The sequence below is a fragment of the Anolis carolinensis genome, chromosome X (genome assembly GCF_035594765.1).
Source record: "Anolis carolinensis isolate JA03-04 chromosome X, rAnoCar3.1.pri, whole genome shotgun sequence".
Classification (NCBI taxonomy): Eukaryota; Metazoa; Chordata; class Lepidosauria; order Squamata; family Dactyloidae; genus Anolis; species Anolis carolinensis.
In genome coordinates this window covers 2,008,843-2,027,936 of record NC_085847.1, presented here as the reverse complement: position 1 = coordinate 2,027,936, position 19,094 = coordinate 2,008,843, and the positions used below count along the sequence as shown (strand labels likewise).

Below are 19,094 nucleotides of genomic sequence, written 5' to 3'. Positions count from 1 at the left end.
CCTTGTGTTATGTTTGGTTATTTGGGGTGCTAATTCTGAAAATTGCATTGGATAGACCACATCAGCTCTAGTTTCTGATACAGAACATATGCCACCCAGTAGTCTCCATTTGCTCGCCCACAGAACACCATATTTAATAGTCTTGAGCTGATGTGGTCTATCCAATGCAATTTTTTGAACCAGCACCCCAAATAACCTCAGGAACAGGCCTAAAAATAAAGATACTAAGAAAAAAATAATTCTGGTTGTGCTGTGTTATTATCCATAGTAGTAACGGTGAGGTTGCGGACCATATTTTAGTTCTTGTGGACCACTGATGGTCCACAGACCACAGGTTGGGAACCACTACCTAGCTCAGTGGTTCTCAACCTATGGGTCCCTAGATGTTTTGGCCTTCAACTCCCAGAAATCCTAACAGCTGGTAAAGTAGCTGAGATTTCTAGGAGGTGTAGACGGAAACATCTGGGGACCCAGAAGTTGAGAACCACTGACCTAGCGAGACTCTTCTCCGGGTTGTGCTTTGCCCATTTGTGAACCAGCAGGTAAAGACAGAGTCCGCCCAACCTCTAGCAACGTTCACCATCTTAGCTTGTCTTCGCTTCCATCCTGTCTCAGTCCAGGAGGAGAATATGTAGTGTTTTCCCCCATCCCTGTTGGTTCTCTTCTCAAAGTTGGCGGGCACATGGCTTTCTCTGCACTGATGTTGTCCTTGCCACGCGGAGAAGATCATGCCAATGCTGCTTGTTTGTCTTGAAGGCTGCCTCCTCCTGCCTGCGGTACTTGATGGCGGTACAGAACCATCTTCTGAGTAATACCATTTTGATTAAGCCTGACGAAAACGATGACAGTGACAGCTCCTTGCAGGGAGAGACATTGAAGGTACAGGTAAACACCGAGATTGAATTTCCACTGCCTCTTGCTCTCTTCCGGCTCCCGTTCCTCCGCAGTTCCGTCGATGGGTATAGCCTCTCCATCCCGTCTTGTCGCTTTTCATTGTTTCTGTGTAGTTTGGGAATCGGCCACTCCCTTCAGGGTGGGGTGTCCTCCTCTGGTAGCTTAGGACCCTTTGTGCTTTGCAAGCTTTCTTCGGGGTGCTGTTCATGAAATGCAACGGAAACAGCTTGGTTTTGCTATCACTGTATCTTCCATGTTACAAGACTGTAAACACCTGGATCCTATAAGCACTTCGTTCACTCCGTCAGTTCATTTTAATGAACCGTTTTAGACATAGTTGCTGTCCAAGGTGACCATCCTTGTAGCCCAGAACTGTCACTTTAACTGAGTCATTGAGTCTTTCAAAAAGAGGAAATCTATCTGCTTTTCATTATACGCGGGTGGGTCAAAAAGTTTTGCCTCCTTGGGTCATAAATATATAAAAATATATGAATTTATATATATGTACAGTAGAGCCTGGTGGGCTTATATTCAGGTCGGCTTACACTCAAGTATATATGGTATATTTGTTGTTTTTCTCTATTATTATTGGTATTGCTACATTTATTATTTTACTCTATTAATTATTATTATTACATTTATTATTTTGCTCTATTATTGTTGTTACAGTAGAGTCTCACTTATCCAACACTCGCTTATCCAAGCCTCTGGATTATCCAAGCCATTTTTGTAGTCAATGTTTTCAATATATCGTGATATTTTGGTGCTAAATTCGTAAATACAGTAATTACAACATAACATTACTGCGTATTGAACTACTTTTTCTGCCAAATTTGTTGTCTAACATGATGTTTTGGTGCTTAATTTGTAAAATCATAACCTAATTTGATGTTTAATAAGCTTTTCCTTAATACCTCCTTATTATCCAACATATTCGCTTATCCAACATTCTGCTGGCCCGTTTAGGTTGGATAAGTGAGACTCTACTGCATTATTATTGGGTTCATGGGAACCATTTAAAATACTCTACAATATAGACAGTAAAGAACAACACTCTGAAAATAAAGGTATTCCAGACAGGAAACAACCAGAGTCGGCTAACACCTCCCAACAAAGGATTCCCCCAGGCAGGAAACAACCACACTTTGAAGCTGCAAGCCCATTCAATTTTAATAAAGGTGACTAATTACAACATTCATACTTGCCTCCACAAAAAAAACCCCCACTTAGGATGACGCCACAGCAACACGTGGCCGGGCACAGCTAAGAACAGAAGTTTCTCCAGATCATAGTCTGAACTGTCATCTACAAAAAGTAGAGTAAGGTTATCTCTATCATCTCATGCATAGATAGTCCAGTAGCTATGAAAGAAATAAAAGTTGGAGCGATGGAGGCATTACTTTTTGATCTACCCTCGTACTAGTTGCACCACTCTGGTTTTGGAAGAATTTGGAGAACATGAGTGAACACTCCCCTCCGTCAATTAGTGATGAATAGAATACGGCAAAATGCTTATTTTTTCAGTGCTGCTCTTTGTTGGCATATTTATAGACTTCAGGTGCGTCGTTGAATGTATGATGCTCAGTGTCTCCATGCTGTCTCTCATCTCTGCCAACACCTTTGGTTTTGTTGTTGTTTTTTTCCTCAGTTTCTCTCTGCAGCTGCTTCCACCCTCTCCTCCTCCCTTCTAGGACTGTTGGGCTCCTTGTCTGGCTACGCTCTTGACTAACTGGAGTTCCCCAAATGGGGAAAAAGTGGGTGCGATCTTCCCTGCTTGGCTTTAAAAACCACTGCAGCTACGAAAAGAGAATGGCCATTTCCATGAGTAGATAAATCTCAAGCAGTGTGTTGTCAAAGGCATCTTGCATGCATCCAGGCTGATGAAAACACTAGAAAGTCCCGAATGTTATAATACAAGGATGGGTCAAAAAGTTTTCCCTCCTGGGTCATTAAAACATCATAAACGAACATATAACTACCGTTCAACATAGTCACCATCAATTTGTACATATTTGCACCATGGTTTAAACCCAGGCATCAAAACGATTTTGGAAAAATTCTATTATTAATATTATAATTTATTATTATTATATGTATTTATACCCTACTTTAGCTCTCCCAAAGGAGACTCAATGTGTTTGTGTATCTATTATTAATATTATAATAAATTATTATTATTATGTGTATTCATACCTTGCTTTATCTCTCCCAAAGGAGACTCAAAGCAGCTGTGTATCTATTATTATTAGTAGTAGTAGTATTATTATGTGTATTTATACTCTGCTTTATCTCACCCAAAGGAGACTCAAAGCAGCTATGTATCTATTATTATTATTATTATTATTTGTATTTATACCCTGCTTTATCTCTCCCAAAGGAGACTCAAAGTGTTTGTGTATCTGTTGTTGTTGTTATTATTATTATTATGTGTATTTATACCCTGCTTTATCTCTCCCAAAGAAGACATTGAATGACTTGAATGACATTAAAACTGTTTGAAAACCTTGAGTCGCAAAGCAAAACCCTGATTTTTTTTTCCAAAATAGTTTTGATGCCTGAGTTAAATGGTGGCACCGTCATGTACAAATTGATGGTGACTATGTTTTGCGTAGAGGACACTTCAGGTTGTGATCTTGAGCCATTTCTTCTGTTATAGGTTCATTCATAACGTTTTTATGACCCAGGAGGCAAAACTGTTTGACCCACCCTCGTAATAATAATAAAAAAACTTTATTGTATAACAAGAAGTTCAAATTAAGAGTTTACAGCAGAATTAGAACAATTTAAAAGCCAGCCTGGCCAGAGTATCACACCAGTTCTGTTTTGTTGCTCTTTTTTGTCCCCATTTTCTGATGGAGATCCATGCTTGTTTTGCTTATCTCAGAATACTTTGGAGTCAAAACAGAGGCATTTGATACAAGGATAAAATCAGTAGAAATAAAACAGTTAGTGGAAGTTGAAGTCCAAAGCTTGCCCATGCCCTAAGAAAAGTAGATAATACAGAGCATTTTCAGTACTGCACTATTTCCTTCTGCTGCCTGACCTTCAAATGTGGAGCAGCCGGTGTCAGGCTTCATTGTCATGGCCATCACCATTCACTTCAGAAGCCCATGGTTTGTTAGGTTTGTTATGTTTGTCCGTGTGTTTCGTGATTTGCCCGACTGGCGGGTTGCAAGAAGTGGCTGCACGAACCCAAGTGTCGTCCTGTTTCTTATTGCATTTTCATTTGCGCTTAGGAGCTCAAGGCTAGCATCTTGGCCCTGGCGACGCAGATCTTGACCGGGTGCGACGAGGTCCTCGATATGCTGCAGCAAGTCACCACGGCGCTGATCCACAGCGAGGTCCCAGACCGGGAGCAGAGGTACGTCCATTTCCTTAGTTGGTTCTATCGCTCTGCAATGCTGTCTTCCTCTTGTCATATTCCCTTTGGAAACTGTCTTGTCGAAGATTTTCATGGCCGGAATCACTGGGTTGCTGTGAGTTTTCTTGTCTCTTTGGCCATGTTCCCGAAGCATTCTCTCCTGACGTTTTGCCCACATCTATGGCAGGCATCCTCTGGGGTTGTGAGGTCTGTTGGAAACTAAGCAACTGAGGTTTATATATATGTGGAATGATGTCCAGGGTGAGAGAAAGGACTCTTGTCTGTTTGAGGCAGGCGTGAATGCTTCAATTGGCCACCTTGATTAGCATTGAATTAGCATTGAATGGCCTTTCAGTTTCAAGTTCTGGCTGTTTAGTGCCTGGGGGAATCCTTTGTTGGGAGGTATTAGCTGTCCCTGATTGATTCATGTCTGGAATTCTAAATCGAAACAGTCCAGTCGTTGTCTTGATAATATTCTCAAGATCTGTAGTAATATTGTTCAAGGTGAAATCATCCAGAGTAAAATAAAATGCAGTATAAATTCCTCGTATCTATCTATAAACAGTAGAGTCTCGCTTATCCAACATAAACGGGCCGGCAGAACGTTGGATAAGCAAATATGTTGGATAATAAGGAGAGATTAAGGAGAAGCCTATTAAACATCAAATTAGGTTATGATTTTACAAATTAAGCACCAAAACATCATGTTATACAACAAATTTGACAGAAAAAGTAGTTCAATATGCAGTAATGCTACGTAGTAATTACTGTATTTACGAATTTAGCACCAAAATATCACAATGTATTGAACACATTGACTCCAAAAATGCGTTGGATAATCCAGAACGTTGGATAAGCGAATGTTGGATAAGTGAGACTCTACTGTATATAAAAGGACAATGGCATCGCTCCACTGGGCAAAACAACAAAACTAAAGGCCCCCCAACTTCAAAATTTGACAACAGAACCCATCATCCACGTCTCTAGGTTCATACAACAAAACTAGACATCCCCAACCTCCATGGGGCCTAAAAAAACCCAAAAACTGGAATTCTCCCTCAATTACTTTCACTTTCTCCTTCTCTTCCCCTCCATTTACCCCTCAATCATAATAAAAACCAAAACAACAATAACAAGAAACAGCTTCACAGGCAAGAAGCAGCCAGGCACTGAACCTGCAAGGCCATTCAGTGCTAATCAAGCTCACCAATGCCAACATTACCACTTGCCCTCCAAACAGACAATACAATACAGTCTCACTTATCCAAGCTTCACTTATCTAATATTTATTAATACATAACATTACTCTATCTCATATGTAATAATTAACTCTGGTCAAATAAGAAAACAGAACAATAGCAACAACACTCAGAAGACAGGGCAATTCCAGACAGGAAACAATCACACCCAGATAACAACTCCCAAAAAAGGATTCCCTCAACCAGGAAACACCCAGGTCTTGAACCTGCAAGGCCATTCAATGCTAATCAAGGTAACTAATTGCAACATTCATACTTGCTACACTCAGACTATTCATTACTATTCCACCTCCCAACCAACAATTCCACAAAGTAGAAAGCACCCAGGCTTCCAAGCACACTGAAGTGGTGTTTTTGTTTTTTGGTTTTTTTGGTGTGGCCTAGGAGGCAGCCTGGCTTTGAAACTGCAAGGCTGTTTACTGTCAATCAAGGTGGATCACAAAGGGGTGCATTCTGGTTTTTGGAGGTTTTTTGGCTCCATGGAGGTTAGGGATGTGTAGTTTGTTTGCAGGAACGTAGAGATGTGGATGAGGGGTTGTGTTGTCAATTTCTAGGTTGGGGGGCCTTTAGTTTTGTTGTTTTGCCCGGTGGAGCGATGCCATTCTCCTTTTATATATATAGACTAGCTGTGCCCGGCCACGCGTTGCTGTGGCTAGGACTTTATTTTTCTTTTCTTTTTGTTGTATGAAGGTAGAGGCGTGGATGAGAGGTTGTGCTGTCAATTTTCGAGGTTGTGGGGCGTTTAGTTTAGTTGTTTTGTCCGGTGCCATGATTCCATTACCCTTTTATATACAGTAGAGTCTCACTAATCCAAGCCTCGCTTATCCAAGCATCTGGATAATCCAAGCCATTTTTGTAGTCAATGTTTTCAATATATCGTGATATTTTGGTGCTAAATTCATAAATACAGTAATTACAACATAATATTACTGCCTATTGAACTACTTTTTCTGTCAAATTTGTTGTATAACATGATGTTTTGGTGCTTAATTTGTAAAATCATAACTTAATTTGATGTTTAATAGGCTTTTCCTTAATCCCTCCTTATTATCCAAGATATTCGCTTATCCAAGCTTCTGCTGGCCCGTTTAGCTTGGATAAGTGAGACTCTACTGTATATAGATATACAGACTGAGGGTTGAATAAACCCACCTCGACACTATATATACAGGTTACCTATACTGTTTTATACTTTATTTGTATTGTTCAGGATTATTATTTGGAGAAATGACAGGAACGGGGTTACGGTCAATTACCGGGTTAATTTTAACCCAATCCAGACCCGAGATGGTTTAAAACAGTAGTATTTTATATATAAGTTGATGTTACAATCGCAATATACAAGGGATTACATTACAATAGAAGTGTATAACAACATTACTTACTTTGTATTATATTATATACCATACTGTGTATAATAGACATCTGTGCGTTTAGCTAGCTTTATTTATGTTTGGCAAGCCATGGTACGCACAGACCATGTTTCAGAGGAGGTACTTTTCCTTCCCATCAGCTTTCATAACCATGCATAGAAATTAGTACTACCGGGACATGAATTCTGATATGGGGGTTGCTTTTTTGTTGCAGGTTAAAAGGCCTGGAGCAGGTGACCAAAGCCACCATGCTGGGCCACTTGCTTCCTGTCTTGCTGACTTCTCTGATGCACCCCAACCTCCAGACCTTGACCATGGCGGATGCGCTGATGCCTCAGTTGGTGCAGCTAGTCCTCTACACAAGCCAGGTATGGCATCTCTTTCCCTCCCGTCTCCTCCTCCTCCCACTTTTTCTTCTTTTGGCTGCCTGCGTGGCCCCAGTTAAGATGATCTGTGCCATATTGACCTTCATGGAGAGCAGCAATGGTCATCTTCCAATCAATAGTATTTATTTATTTACGACATGAGTCTTGAGCCTGAACATGCTGAGCACAATCGCATGTCTATACTGTTTAGCAAATATATACATTAACAAAGGCTTGGAAGGTTGCTATTTCCAACACAGAAAGCATTAGCAAGGCATCAGGACCAGGAAGGAGGTGTCTGCAAGTGCCTGGTCATTTTTCTCCCAAATTCTGCAGCTGCATTTGCACACAGTGTTGTTACTAAGACAACTCCTTTCCTATTGTGTTGCAGACCGCCTTGCTGCTGAAAACCCAGTCCCCGCTTTTCTCGGAGGCGGGTGCTTCTCCAAGCGGGACCTGTGAGCAGAGGAGCAAGCTGTTTCCAGACGAGAGGTGAGGGATCTATTATTGTCCGGCTAACCTTTGACACCCAGCATTCGATACTTTCCTACATTTGGGAGCCTAGCCTTTCTGTCTGTGCTCATTTGTTGCCCATGACTAGCATATCCAAAAAGGCCCCTGCCCACCCGCTAGAGGACATTTTGTGCCCCACTTTGTGTTATAAATAATAACTTTAAAGCATAACAGGTAAAGGTAAAGGTTTCCCCTGACATTAAGTCCAGTCATGTCCGACTCTGTGGGTTGGTGCTCATCTCCATTTCTAAGCCGAAGAGCCAGCGTTGTCCGTAGACACCTCCAAGGTCATGTGGCCATTGGCATGCATGGAGATAAAGCAGGGTATAAATACAAATAATAATAATAATAATAATAATAATACATACATACATACATACATACATACATAGCTACTTTGAGTCTCCTTTGAGAGCTTATTTTCTGCTGCCCTGCAGACTAGGACACGGAACAATGGCTTCAAACTACAGGAAAGGAGATTCCACCTGAACATCAGGAAGAACTTCCTCACAGTGAGGGCTGTTCGGCAGTGGAACTCTCTCCCCCGGGCCGTGGTGGAGGCTCCTTCTTTGGAGGCTTTTAAGCAGAGGCTGGATGGCCATCTGTCGGGGGTGCTTTGAATGCGATTTCCTGCTTCTTAGCGGGGGGTTGGACTAGATGGCCCTTGAGGTCTCTTCCAACTCTACTATTCTATGATTCTATGATTCTAGATAAAGCAGAGTATATATACACATAATAATAATAATAATAATAATAATAATAATAACAGATACACAAACACTTTGAGATTCCTTTGAGAGCAATAAAGCAGGGTATAAATACACATAACAATAACAACAACAACAATAATAATAATAATAATAATAATAATAATAATAATAATAATAATAATAATACATAGCCGCTTTGAGTCTCCTTCAGGAGAGATAAAGGAGAGTATATATGCACATAATACTATTAATAATAATATTAATAATAGATACACAAACACTTTGAATCTCCTTTTGGAGAGATAAAGCCGGGTATAAATACTACTACTACTACTACTACTAATAATAATAATAATAATAATAGATAAATAGCTGCTTTGAGTCTCCTTTGGGAGAGCTAAAGCAGGGCATAAATACACATAATAATAATAACAATAATAATAAATTACAATATTATTAATAGATACATAGCTGCTTTGATTCTCCTCTGGGAGAGATAAAGCAGAGTATAAATACACATAATAATAATAATAATAATAATAAAAATAAAAATATCAATAATAGATACATAGCTGCTTTGAGTCTCCTTCGGGAGAAATAAAGCAGGGTATAAATACACATAATAATAAATTATAATACTAATAATAGAATTTTTCCAAAGTCATGTGGCCGGCATGACTGCATGGAGCACCGTTATCTTCCTGTCAGAGCAGTACCTATTGATCTACTCACATTTGCATGTTTTCGAACTACTACATTGGCAGGAGCTGGGGCTAACAGCGGGCGCTCATTCCGCTCCTGGGATTTGAACCTGGGACCTTTCGGTCCGCAAGTTCAGCAGCTCCGTGCTTTAACACTGTGCCACCATGGGCCCCTTTAAAGCACAGGTTCTTTTTAGTGCAATTTCAGTGTGAAATATATCAGAACCTTTACAGAGCAATTTTTTTTTACACAAAGAACAGCATTAGACACATAGACATACAGATTCTATATAATTTTATTGGATTCACAACAACCTATTACATTGGTTAACAAACAAACAAAGGAGGGTTACATATTTACTCACTATTCACACACATATACAGTAGAGTCTCACTTATCCAAGCCTCGCTTATCCAAGCTTCTGGATAATCCAAGCCATTTTTTTGCTCAATGTTTTCAATGTATTGTGATATTTTGGTGCTAAATTCATAAATACAGCAATTACAACATAACATTACTGTGTATTGAACTACTTTTTCTGTCAACTGTACATGCATTCATCCAAATATTACCATATTCTTTCTCTCTTCTTGGAAAAGCACCTGCCAACGCACAGTTCCAAAACCTCAAAACACCAAAATATATATTTTCCCCCTATGAACAATGGTAAGGTGAACAGCTCTCTGTCTTTCACACTTTTTGAAATGTAATAAGGTCCCTCATACAGCAATATTTCGCTGATGTTGTCCCAAAGTTGTACATTACTGACATCCTGGAACATGTTGATTCCATCTCAGTTTCCGAGCAGATGTTGACTCTTCCTTATTGGTATTAGCCTTGTGTTGACTTCCTTCTTAACATTGTAAACATTTCCTTAACTTGAAAGAGCCATTGTCTCTGATTAATGTAAACACAGTGTTGTTGTATGTTTTCCGGGCTGTATGGCTATGTTCCAGAAGTATTCTCTCCTGACGTTTCGCCCACAACTATGGCAGGCATCCTCAGAGGTTGTGGGCGAAACGTCAGGAGAGAATACTTCTGGAACATGGCCATACAGCCCGGAAAACATACAACAACCCTGTGATCCCGGTCATGAAAACCTTTGACAACATAATGTAAACACATTGTTTTTCTTCAAAACCCTCTTGTAAAATACTGTGAAGTCGTCCATTATGCGAAGTGATTCTTTCCCTAATGTTGCTTCCCCTGATCCTTCTGTGGCAGGATGCTGGAAGAGAAAGAAGAGCCAGGCTTCCTGACTGGCTTGAAGATCCCGGCTCCTTGGGCCGCTGGGAAAACGGTGGAGACGGTGCATCCTGTGAGGGACAACTACAAATTCAAGGAAACTGTCCACATCCCAGGGGCCCGTTGCTTGTACCTGCGGTTTGACAACCGATGTTCCTCGCAGTACGATTACGACAAGGTGAGCGAGGGCCCGGCCCAGCAGGTAGTCTCACAGAACAGTTGTGTTGTTAAAGTGTCAAGTATGGAAGCCTTAGCATTCAACGGTTGTGTTGTTAAAGTGCCAAGTATGGAAGCTTTAGCATTGAATGGTTGTGTTGTTAAAGTGCCAAGTATGGAAGCCTTAGCATTGAATGGTTGTGTTGTTAAAGTGCCAAGTATGGAACTCTGCGCAGACGGGGAAGCCTTAGCATTGAACGGTTGTGTTGTTAAAGTGTCAAGTATGGAAGCCTTAGCATTGAACGGTTGTGTTGTTAAAGTGTCAAGTATGGAAGCCTTAGCATTGAATGGTTGTGTTGTTAAAGTGTCAAGTATGGAGACCTTAGCATTGAATGGTTGTGTTGTTAAAGTGTCAAGTATGGAGGCCTTAGCATTGAATGGTTGTGTTGTTAAAGTGTCAAGTATGGGGGCCTTAGCATTCAACGGTTGTGTTGTTAAAGTGCCAAGTATGGAAGCCTTAGCATTGAATGGTTGTGTTGTTAAAGTGCCAAGTATGGAACTCTGCGCAGACGGGGAAGCCTTAGCATTGAATGGTTGTGTTGTTAAAGTGTCAAGTATGGAGGCCTTAGCATTGAACGGTTGTGTTGTTAAAGTGTCAAGTATGGAAGCCTTAGCAATGAACGGTTATGTTGTTAAAGTGCGAAGAATGGAACCCTGCGCAGACGGGGAAGCCTTAGCATTGGATGGTTGTGTTGTTAAAGTGCCAAGTATGGAAGCCTTAGCATTGGACGGTTGTGTTGTTAAAGTGCGAAGTAGGGAAGCCTTAGCATTGAACGGTTGTGTTGTTAAAGTGTCAAGTATGGAGGCCTTAGCATTGAACGGTTGTGTTGTTAAAGTGTCAAGTATGGAAGCCTTAGCATTGAACGGTTATGTTGTTAAAGTGCGAAGAATGGAACCCTGCGCAGACGGGGAAGCCTTAGCATTGGATGGTTGTGTTGTTAAAGTGCCAAGTATGGAAGCCTTAGCATTGAATGGTTGTGTTGTTAAAGTGCCAAGTATGGAACTCTGCGCAGACGGGGAAGCCTTAGCATTGAATGGTTGTGTTGTTAAAGTGTCAAGTATGGAGGCCTTAGCATTGAACGGTTGTGTTGTTAAAGTGTCAAGTATGGAAGCCTTAGCAATGAACGGTTATGTTGTTAAAGTGCGAAGAATGGAACCCTGCGCAGACGGGGAAGCCTTAGCATTGGATGGTTGTGTTGTTAAAGTGCCAAGTATGGAAGCCTTAGCATTGGACGGTTGTGTTGTTAAAGTGCGAAGTAGGGAAGCCTTAGCATTGAACGGTTGTGTTGTTAAAGTGTCAAGTATGGAGGCCTTAGCATTGAACGGTTGTGTTGTTAAAGTGTCAAGTATGGAAGCCTTAGCATTGAACGGTTATGTTGTTAAAGTGCGAAGAATGGAACCCTGCGCAGACGGGGAAGCCTTAGCATTGGATGGTTGTGTTGTTAAAGAGCGAAGTAGGCAACCCTGTGCAGACAGGGAAGCCTTAGCATTGAATGGTTGTGTTGTTAAAGTGTCAAGTATGGAAACCTTAGCATTGAACGGTTGTGTTGTTAAAGTGCCAAGTATAGAAGCCTTAGCATTGAATGGTTGTGTTGTTAAAGTGTCAAGTATGGAAGCCTTAGCATTGAATGGTTGTGTTGTTAAAGTGCCAAGTATGGAAGCCTTAGCATTGAATGGTTGTGTTGTTAAAGTGCCAAGTATGGAAGCCTTAGCATTGGACGGTTGTGTTGTTAAAGTGCCAAGTATGGAAGCCTTAGCATTGAATGGTTGTGTTGTTAAAGTGCCAAGTATGGAAGCCTTAGCATTGAACGGTTGTGTTGTTAAAGTGCCAAGTATGGAAGCCTTAGCATTGAATGGTTGTGTTGTTAAAGTGCCAAGTATGGAAGCCTTAGCATTGAATGGTTGTGTTGTTAAAGTGCCAAGTATGGAAGCCTTAGCATTGGACGGTTGTGTTGTTAAAGTGCCAAGTATGGAAGCCTTAGCATTGAATGGTTGTGTTGTTAAAGTGCCAAGTATGGAAGCCTTAGCATTGAACGGTTGTGTTGTTAAAGTGCCAAGTATGGAACCCTGCGCAGACGGAGAAGCCTTAGCATTGGACGGTTGTGTTGTTAAAGTGTGAAGAATGGAACTCTGCGCAGACGGGGAAGCCTTAGCATTGAACGGTTGTGTTGTTAAAGTGTCAAGTATGGAAGCCTTAGCATTGAACGGTTGTGTTGTTAAAGTGCCAAATATGGAACCCTGTGCAGACGGTTGTGTTTAACAACACAACCGTTCAATGCTAAGGCTTCCCCCCAAATGGATGTCCCTTGGTAGAGCAGTCTCCTTTGGGTCTTCACAGTCTCTTGCTTTCTGTATTTGTTGGTCTTCTCAAGTTGTTTGTGGATCGATTCCCCTATTCAAATCTTTTCTTAAGACCGTACGATGATGTCTTTCGTCTTCTTGCCACTGAACTGTTTCTTTCTTGTCTTTGAAGCTGGTAATATACGCAGGTCCCAACACCAACAGCCGGAAGGTGGCCGAGTACGGGGGCAATACCCTCGGATACGGCAGCCGCAGTGTCTTGGGAACGGGTTGGCCCAAAGATTTAGTCAAGGTATGGAACAAGTGTTATTTTGGATCCTAACTGCCAAAGATGCTGTTGGAACTGCATTATATGTTCAGTGTAGATCCCTATAATGCAGTTTGAGTTGCATTGAACTGTATTATATGGATCTACACTAGGCCTCTTCAATCTTTGGGCCTCCAATAGCCCTAGCAGGCTTGTCCAATGATCAAGAATTCTGGGAGCTGAAGTACCAAACACCTGATCTACACTGATTATACAATGCAGTTTCAACTGCATTCTTTGTACATGTAGATCCAGCCACGACAACTCTGCCGACGCTCAACTGGCTTTAGTGGAGATTTTTGTTTTGTTTTCAGATTTTATTTATTTTAATTTTCTCGCCGGCTCATGTTTATCACTAATGACTGAGCTTAGCGAAATATACTATTTAATTGACGAGTCTCCACAATAATTGTAATTTTTTTATTTTTTAATGCTTAGTATTTATTTATGTCTTATTTCTGGACATCGTTGTGTTGGGCTCGGGCTGGGGCGCAGGCTGGAGAGCAGCTGCAATAAATCACTGCAATGAATCACTCTGACCAGGAGGTCATGAGTTCGAGGCCCGCTCGGAGCCTATGTTTGTTTGTCTTTGTTCTATGTCGGCGTGAGAAGGGCGGAGTATAAATGCTGTAAATAAATAAATTTTTAAAATTGTGTGGTTTTTTCTTATATTTTATGTTAAATGTGCTTTGGATTTGTATTGTATTATGTTTATACACTGTGTATCTGCAATGTGGCGCTGAAGCGGCCAAACTGTAAGCCGCTCTGAGTCCCCTTTGAGGTAAGAAGAGCAGGGTAGAAATGTTTATTATTATTATTATTATTATTATTATTATTATTATTTACAGTATGAGCGGGGTAGAAATATTTATTATTATTATTTACAGTATGAGCAGGGTAGAAATATTTATTATTATTATTATTATTATTATTTACAGTATGAGTGGGGTAGAAATATTATTTACAGTATGAGCAGGGTAGAAATATTTATTATTATTATTATTTACAGTATGAGCGGGGTAGAAATATTTATTATTATTATTATTTACAGTATGAGCGGGGTAGAAATATTGTTATTATTTACAGTATGAGCGGAGTATAAATATTTATTATTATTTACAGTATGAGCGGGGTAGAAATATTTACTGTATGAGCGAGGTAGAAATATTTATTATTTACAGTATGAGCAGGGTAGAAATATTTATTATTATTTACAGTATGAGCAGGGTAGAAATATTTGTTATTTATAATATGAGCGGGGTAGAAATATTGTTATTATTTACAGTATGAGTGGGGTAGAAATATTTATTATTATTACTTACAATATGAGCGGGGTAGAAATATTTATTACTTACAGTATGAGCAGGGTAGAAATATTTGTTATTATTTATAGTATGAGCGGGGTAGAAATATTATTATTTACAGTACTAGCTGTGCCCGGCCACGCGTTGCTGTGGTGGTATATATTACAGTAGAATCTCATTTATCCAACATTCGCTTATCCAATGTTCTGGATTATCCAACCAGTCTGCCTTTTAGTAGTAAATGTTTTGTAGTCAGTGTTTTAAATTCATTGTGATATTTTGGTGGTAAATTTGTAATACAGTAATAACTACATAGTATTACTGTGCATGGAACTACTTTTTCTGTCAAATTTGTTGTCTAACATGATGTTTTGGTGCTTAATTTGTAAAATCATAACCTAATTTGATGTTTAATAGGCTTTTCCTTAATCCCTCCTTATTATCCAACATATTCACTTATCCAATGTTCTGCTGGCCTGTTTATGTTGGATAAGTGAGACTCTACTGTATATTGATAATCTTATATTATCTGCTTAGAACTGGATTATATGAGGCCCCTTCTTCACAGCTGTATAAAATGCACACTGAAGTGGATTATATGGCAGTGTGGAGTCAAGATAATCCAGTGCAAAGCAGATAATATAAGATTCTAAATGGGTTATATAGCTGTGTGGAAGGGCCTTGAGTCTACACTGCCATATAATCCAGTGCAAATTAGATAATCTGTGGAAGAGGCCTAAGTGAGGCCTAAATCTGCCTGTCCCCTAACTGAACCCTGGCTGTCCCTTGGCTGAGTTGGTTGCTAGGAGACCAAGTGGGCAGAGATTAGCCCTCTAAACTGGCAGCAATTGGATAAAAACAATTATAGCTCTCCCTCTAATTAGGACTTTATTTTTCTTTTCTTTTGGTTGATGGGTTGTGTTGTCAAATTTCGAGGTTGGGGGGCCTGTAGTTTTGTTGTTTTGTCCGCTGCCCTGATGCCATCACTCTTTTATATATATAGATTTATTTTTTCTTTTCGTAAGTAATCTATCCGTGGTTTCCAATCGGTTCTATTAATTGATATTCTGTCCTGGGCCATTTTTTGTGTTAGAATGTCCATGTTCATAATGTCCAATATTTTAGATATCCATTGTTCGGTATTGGGAGTTTCCTCAAGTTTCCATCTCTGTGCCAATATCATTCTAGCCGCAGTCGTAAAATAAAATATCAGTTTATCTGTGTGGATGTGTAGTTCCCAATAAGAAAATTTCAGGTTTGAATTCAAATTGTTTTTGTAGAATTTTCATCATATTTTTATACACTTCGTACCAGATTTTTTTTACCCTTTTGCACTCCCACCACATGTGGATGAAAGTGCCAGTCTTCTTTCCACATTTCTAACGCTTCTCATCCGTTTTTCCTTTATTATATAATGCCAATTTCTCCGGAGTCAAGTACCACATGTAGAAAGAACATTTTATACCAATTCTCCTTGATCTCCACTGAATATGAATACCTTAATTTATTTATCCATAACTCCTCCCATTGACTCATGCTGATAGTGTGTTCAACTATTCTGGCCCATTTTACCATTATTATTTTATTATTATTATTTACAATATTTATATTCCGCCCTTCTGAAGGGGACTCAGCGCAGATCGCAATGCATGTATACATGGCAAACATTCAATGCCATTAGACATACGACATATATAGACAGACATGGAGGCAATTTAACATTTCCAGCTTCTGGCTTCATGAGGGCATGAATTGCCGCTTCACCGTCCACTTGTGACACCGAGTCCTTGATGGTAGTACTTTCTCATTCTTCCGCATGCTGCTGGAAGGTTTTATGGTGTTGTAAATTAATTAAATTAGCCTCCCTGCATAAAGCGGTACCTACATTTCCTACTCAACAGATGCAACTGTCTTTCTATAAATAAACTAGCTTTGCCCGGCCACACGTTGCTAACGGAGTGTTGCTTTTTATTTACTGTCCTGATTTTAGAGATTATATTGTTCTGTATTATTATATCACAGTAATTATTACATATTATATTTATAATCTTGTATTATCTGCTTAGAACTGGATTATATGAGGCCCCTTCTTCACAGATGTATAAAATGCACACTGAAGTGGATTATATGGCAGTGTGGAGTCCAGATAATCCAGTTCAAAGCAGATAATATAAGATTCTAAATGGGTTATATAGCTGTGTGGAAGGGCCTTGAGTCTGCACTGCCATATAATCCAGTTAAAATCAGATAATCTGTATTTTATAGGCAGTGCGAAAGAGGCCTAAGTGGGGCCTAACTTTGCCTGTCCCCTGGGCTGAGTGGGTTGCTAGGAGACCAAGTGGGCAGAGCTTAGCCTTCTAACTGGCAGCAATTGGATAAAAACAATTCTTCCTCTCCCTCTAATTAGGACTTTGTTTTTCTTTTCTTTTTGTTGTATGAACGTAGAGGCATGGATGAGGGGTTGTGCTGCCAAGTTTAGTGTTTCTGGGATGTGTAGTTTTGTTGTTTTGTCCTAGGCCGAAATTTCATTACCCTTTTATATGTATAGATAAGCCTGCTTTAACCGAGCCTCTTTTCTCTCAAACCCAAACCCCAGGTGGAAGGAGACACCGTGACCTTCTCCTTTGAAATGCGGAGCGGGCGAGAGCACAACACCCCCGACAAGGCCATGTGGGGCTTCGCTTGCACTGTCCGAGCCCAGGTGAACAGGCTATAGAATTCTATCAACATCTAACTTCCTGACTATGAGAGCTGTCAACAGTGGAACTCTCTGCCTCAGGAGTTATTGTGCCTCTCTTTTCCCTTCCTCTGTGCCTCAGGAGTCCTCCGAAGACGTGTCGGGCGGACTGCCCTTCTTGGTCGACCTCGCCTTGGGTTTGTCGGTGCTGGCATGCTCCATGCTGAGGATCCTGTACAACGGACCGGAAATCACCAAAGAGGAGGAAGCCTGCCAAGAACTCCTGAGGTCCAAACTCTTGCAGCGGTAAGTCAGAGAGGAAAAGAAGCCTGTTGGCAAATTCTCTCTGCAATTAGGGTTCTATGTTAGGGATTAGATTGGGGTTTTAGATTGGGTTTTTAGATTGGGGTTCTAGGTCAGGGTTCTAGGTTAGGGATTAGATAAGGGGTTAGGTTAGGTGTTAGGTTAGGGGATAGGTTAGGGATTAGCTTAGGGGATAGGTTAGGGGTTAGGGTAGGGGTTAGGGTAGGGGATAGGTTAGGGGATAGGTTAGGTTAGGGGATAGGTTAGGGGATAGGGTAGGGATAGGTTAGGGGATAGGGTAGGGGATAGGTTAGGGGTTAGGGTAGGGGATAGGGTAGGGGATAGGTTAGGGGTTAGGGTAGGGGATAGGTTAGGGGATAGGTTAGGGGATAGGTTAGGTTAGGGGATAGGGTAGGGATAGGTTAGGGGATAGGGTAGGGGATAGGTTAGGGGTCAGGGTAGGGGATAGGTTAGGGGTTAGGGTAGGGGACAGGGTAGGGGTTAGGGTAGGGGATAGGTTAGGGGTTAGGGTAGGGGACAGGGTAGGGTTCTAGATTAGGGTTCTAGATTGGGGATTAGATTAGGGTTCTAGATTAGGGATTGGATTAGGGTTCTAGATTCGGGATTAGATTGGGGATTAGATTAGGGTTCTAGATTCGGGATTGGATTAGGGTTCTAGATTGGGGATTGGATTAGGGTTCTAGATTGGGGTTAGAGTAGGGTTCTAGATTTGGGATTAGGTTGGGGATTAGATTAGGGTTCTAGATTGGGGATTAGATTAGCGTTCTAGATTGGGGATTAGATTAGGGTTCTAGATTGGGGATTGGATTAGGGTTCTAGATTGGGGATTAGATCAGGGTTCTAGATTGGGGATTAGATTGGGGATTAGATTGGGGTTCTAGATTGGGGATTAGATTAGGGATTCGTCGCGGCCTGGAAGGACTGCTGCCACACGCAGCCTGGCTGCGCCAGGGTGCGCCCCGTGGGAGGCGGGGCCAGACTTGGCCCCACCTCTCGCATCACGCGGCCTCGCCTCCGCCAGGTGTGGCCCCGCCTCCCAGGGGCTCAATAGCGCCCCTGGGAACGTGGCGCCCAATGCGGGGGCGTGGTCAGCGTGCCGTGTTGGCCCGGGCCTGGTTCTAGATTAGGTTTTTAGATTGGAGTTCTTGATATAATACTAACAATAATACAATAGAATAACAATAACAATAATAAGGTAATATGATATAATACTAACAATAATACAATAGAATAGCAATAATTATAATGTAATATGATATAATACTAACAATAATACAATAGAATAACAATAACAATAAAAGTAATAATGATGTAATGTAGTAATACTAATATATTACATGGGTTGCCGTGATTGGCTGTCTGGCACTCTCTCCTGACGTTTTGCCCACATCTATGGCAGGCACCCTCAGAGGTTGTGAGGTCTGTTGGAAACTACAGAACAATGACGATCTCCTGAAAGCAATTTTGTTATATGCAATATAGTTTGAAGAGAATGACTTGTAGAAACCTGATTTGTATTACATTTCTTGTTTGTATTTGTATT

The 19,094-nt window shown here is 40.8% G+C and overlaps 1 protein-coding gene across 5 annotated transcripts in view; it reads left to right on the top strand.

Moving 5' to 3' along the window:
* The window catches only part of hectd4 (HECT domain E3 ubiquitin protein ligase 4), a 113,805-nt gene that overhangs the window by 43,629 nt on the left and 51,082 nt on the right, over positions 1-19,094 (top strand). For 3 of the 5 annotated variants that reach the window (XM_062958642.1, XM_062958640.1, XM_062958639.1), the window contains exons 17-24: positions 757-885; positions 4,131-4,255; positions 7,102-7,255; positions 7,644-7,744; positions 10,402-10,600; positions 13,112-13,231; positions 17,147-17,251; positions 17,370-17,533. In XM_062958642.1, the coding sequence (XP_062814712.1) occupies positions 757-885; positions 4,131-4,255; positions 7,102-7,255; positions 7,644-7,744; positions 10,402-10,600; positions 13,112-13,231; positions 17,147-17,251; positions 17,370-17,533 (1,097 nt within the window). The remainder of the gene's footprint in view (positions 1-756; positions 886-4,130; positions 4,256-7,101; positions 7,256-7,643; positions 7,745-10,401; positions 10,601-13,111; positions 13,232-17,146; positions 17,252-17,369; positions 17,534-19,094) is intronic. The other 2 variants (XM_062958643.1, XM_062958641.1) reach the window with 1 other exon arrangement.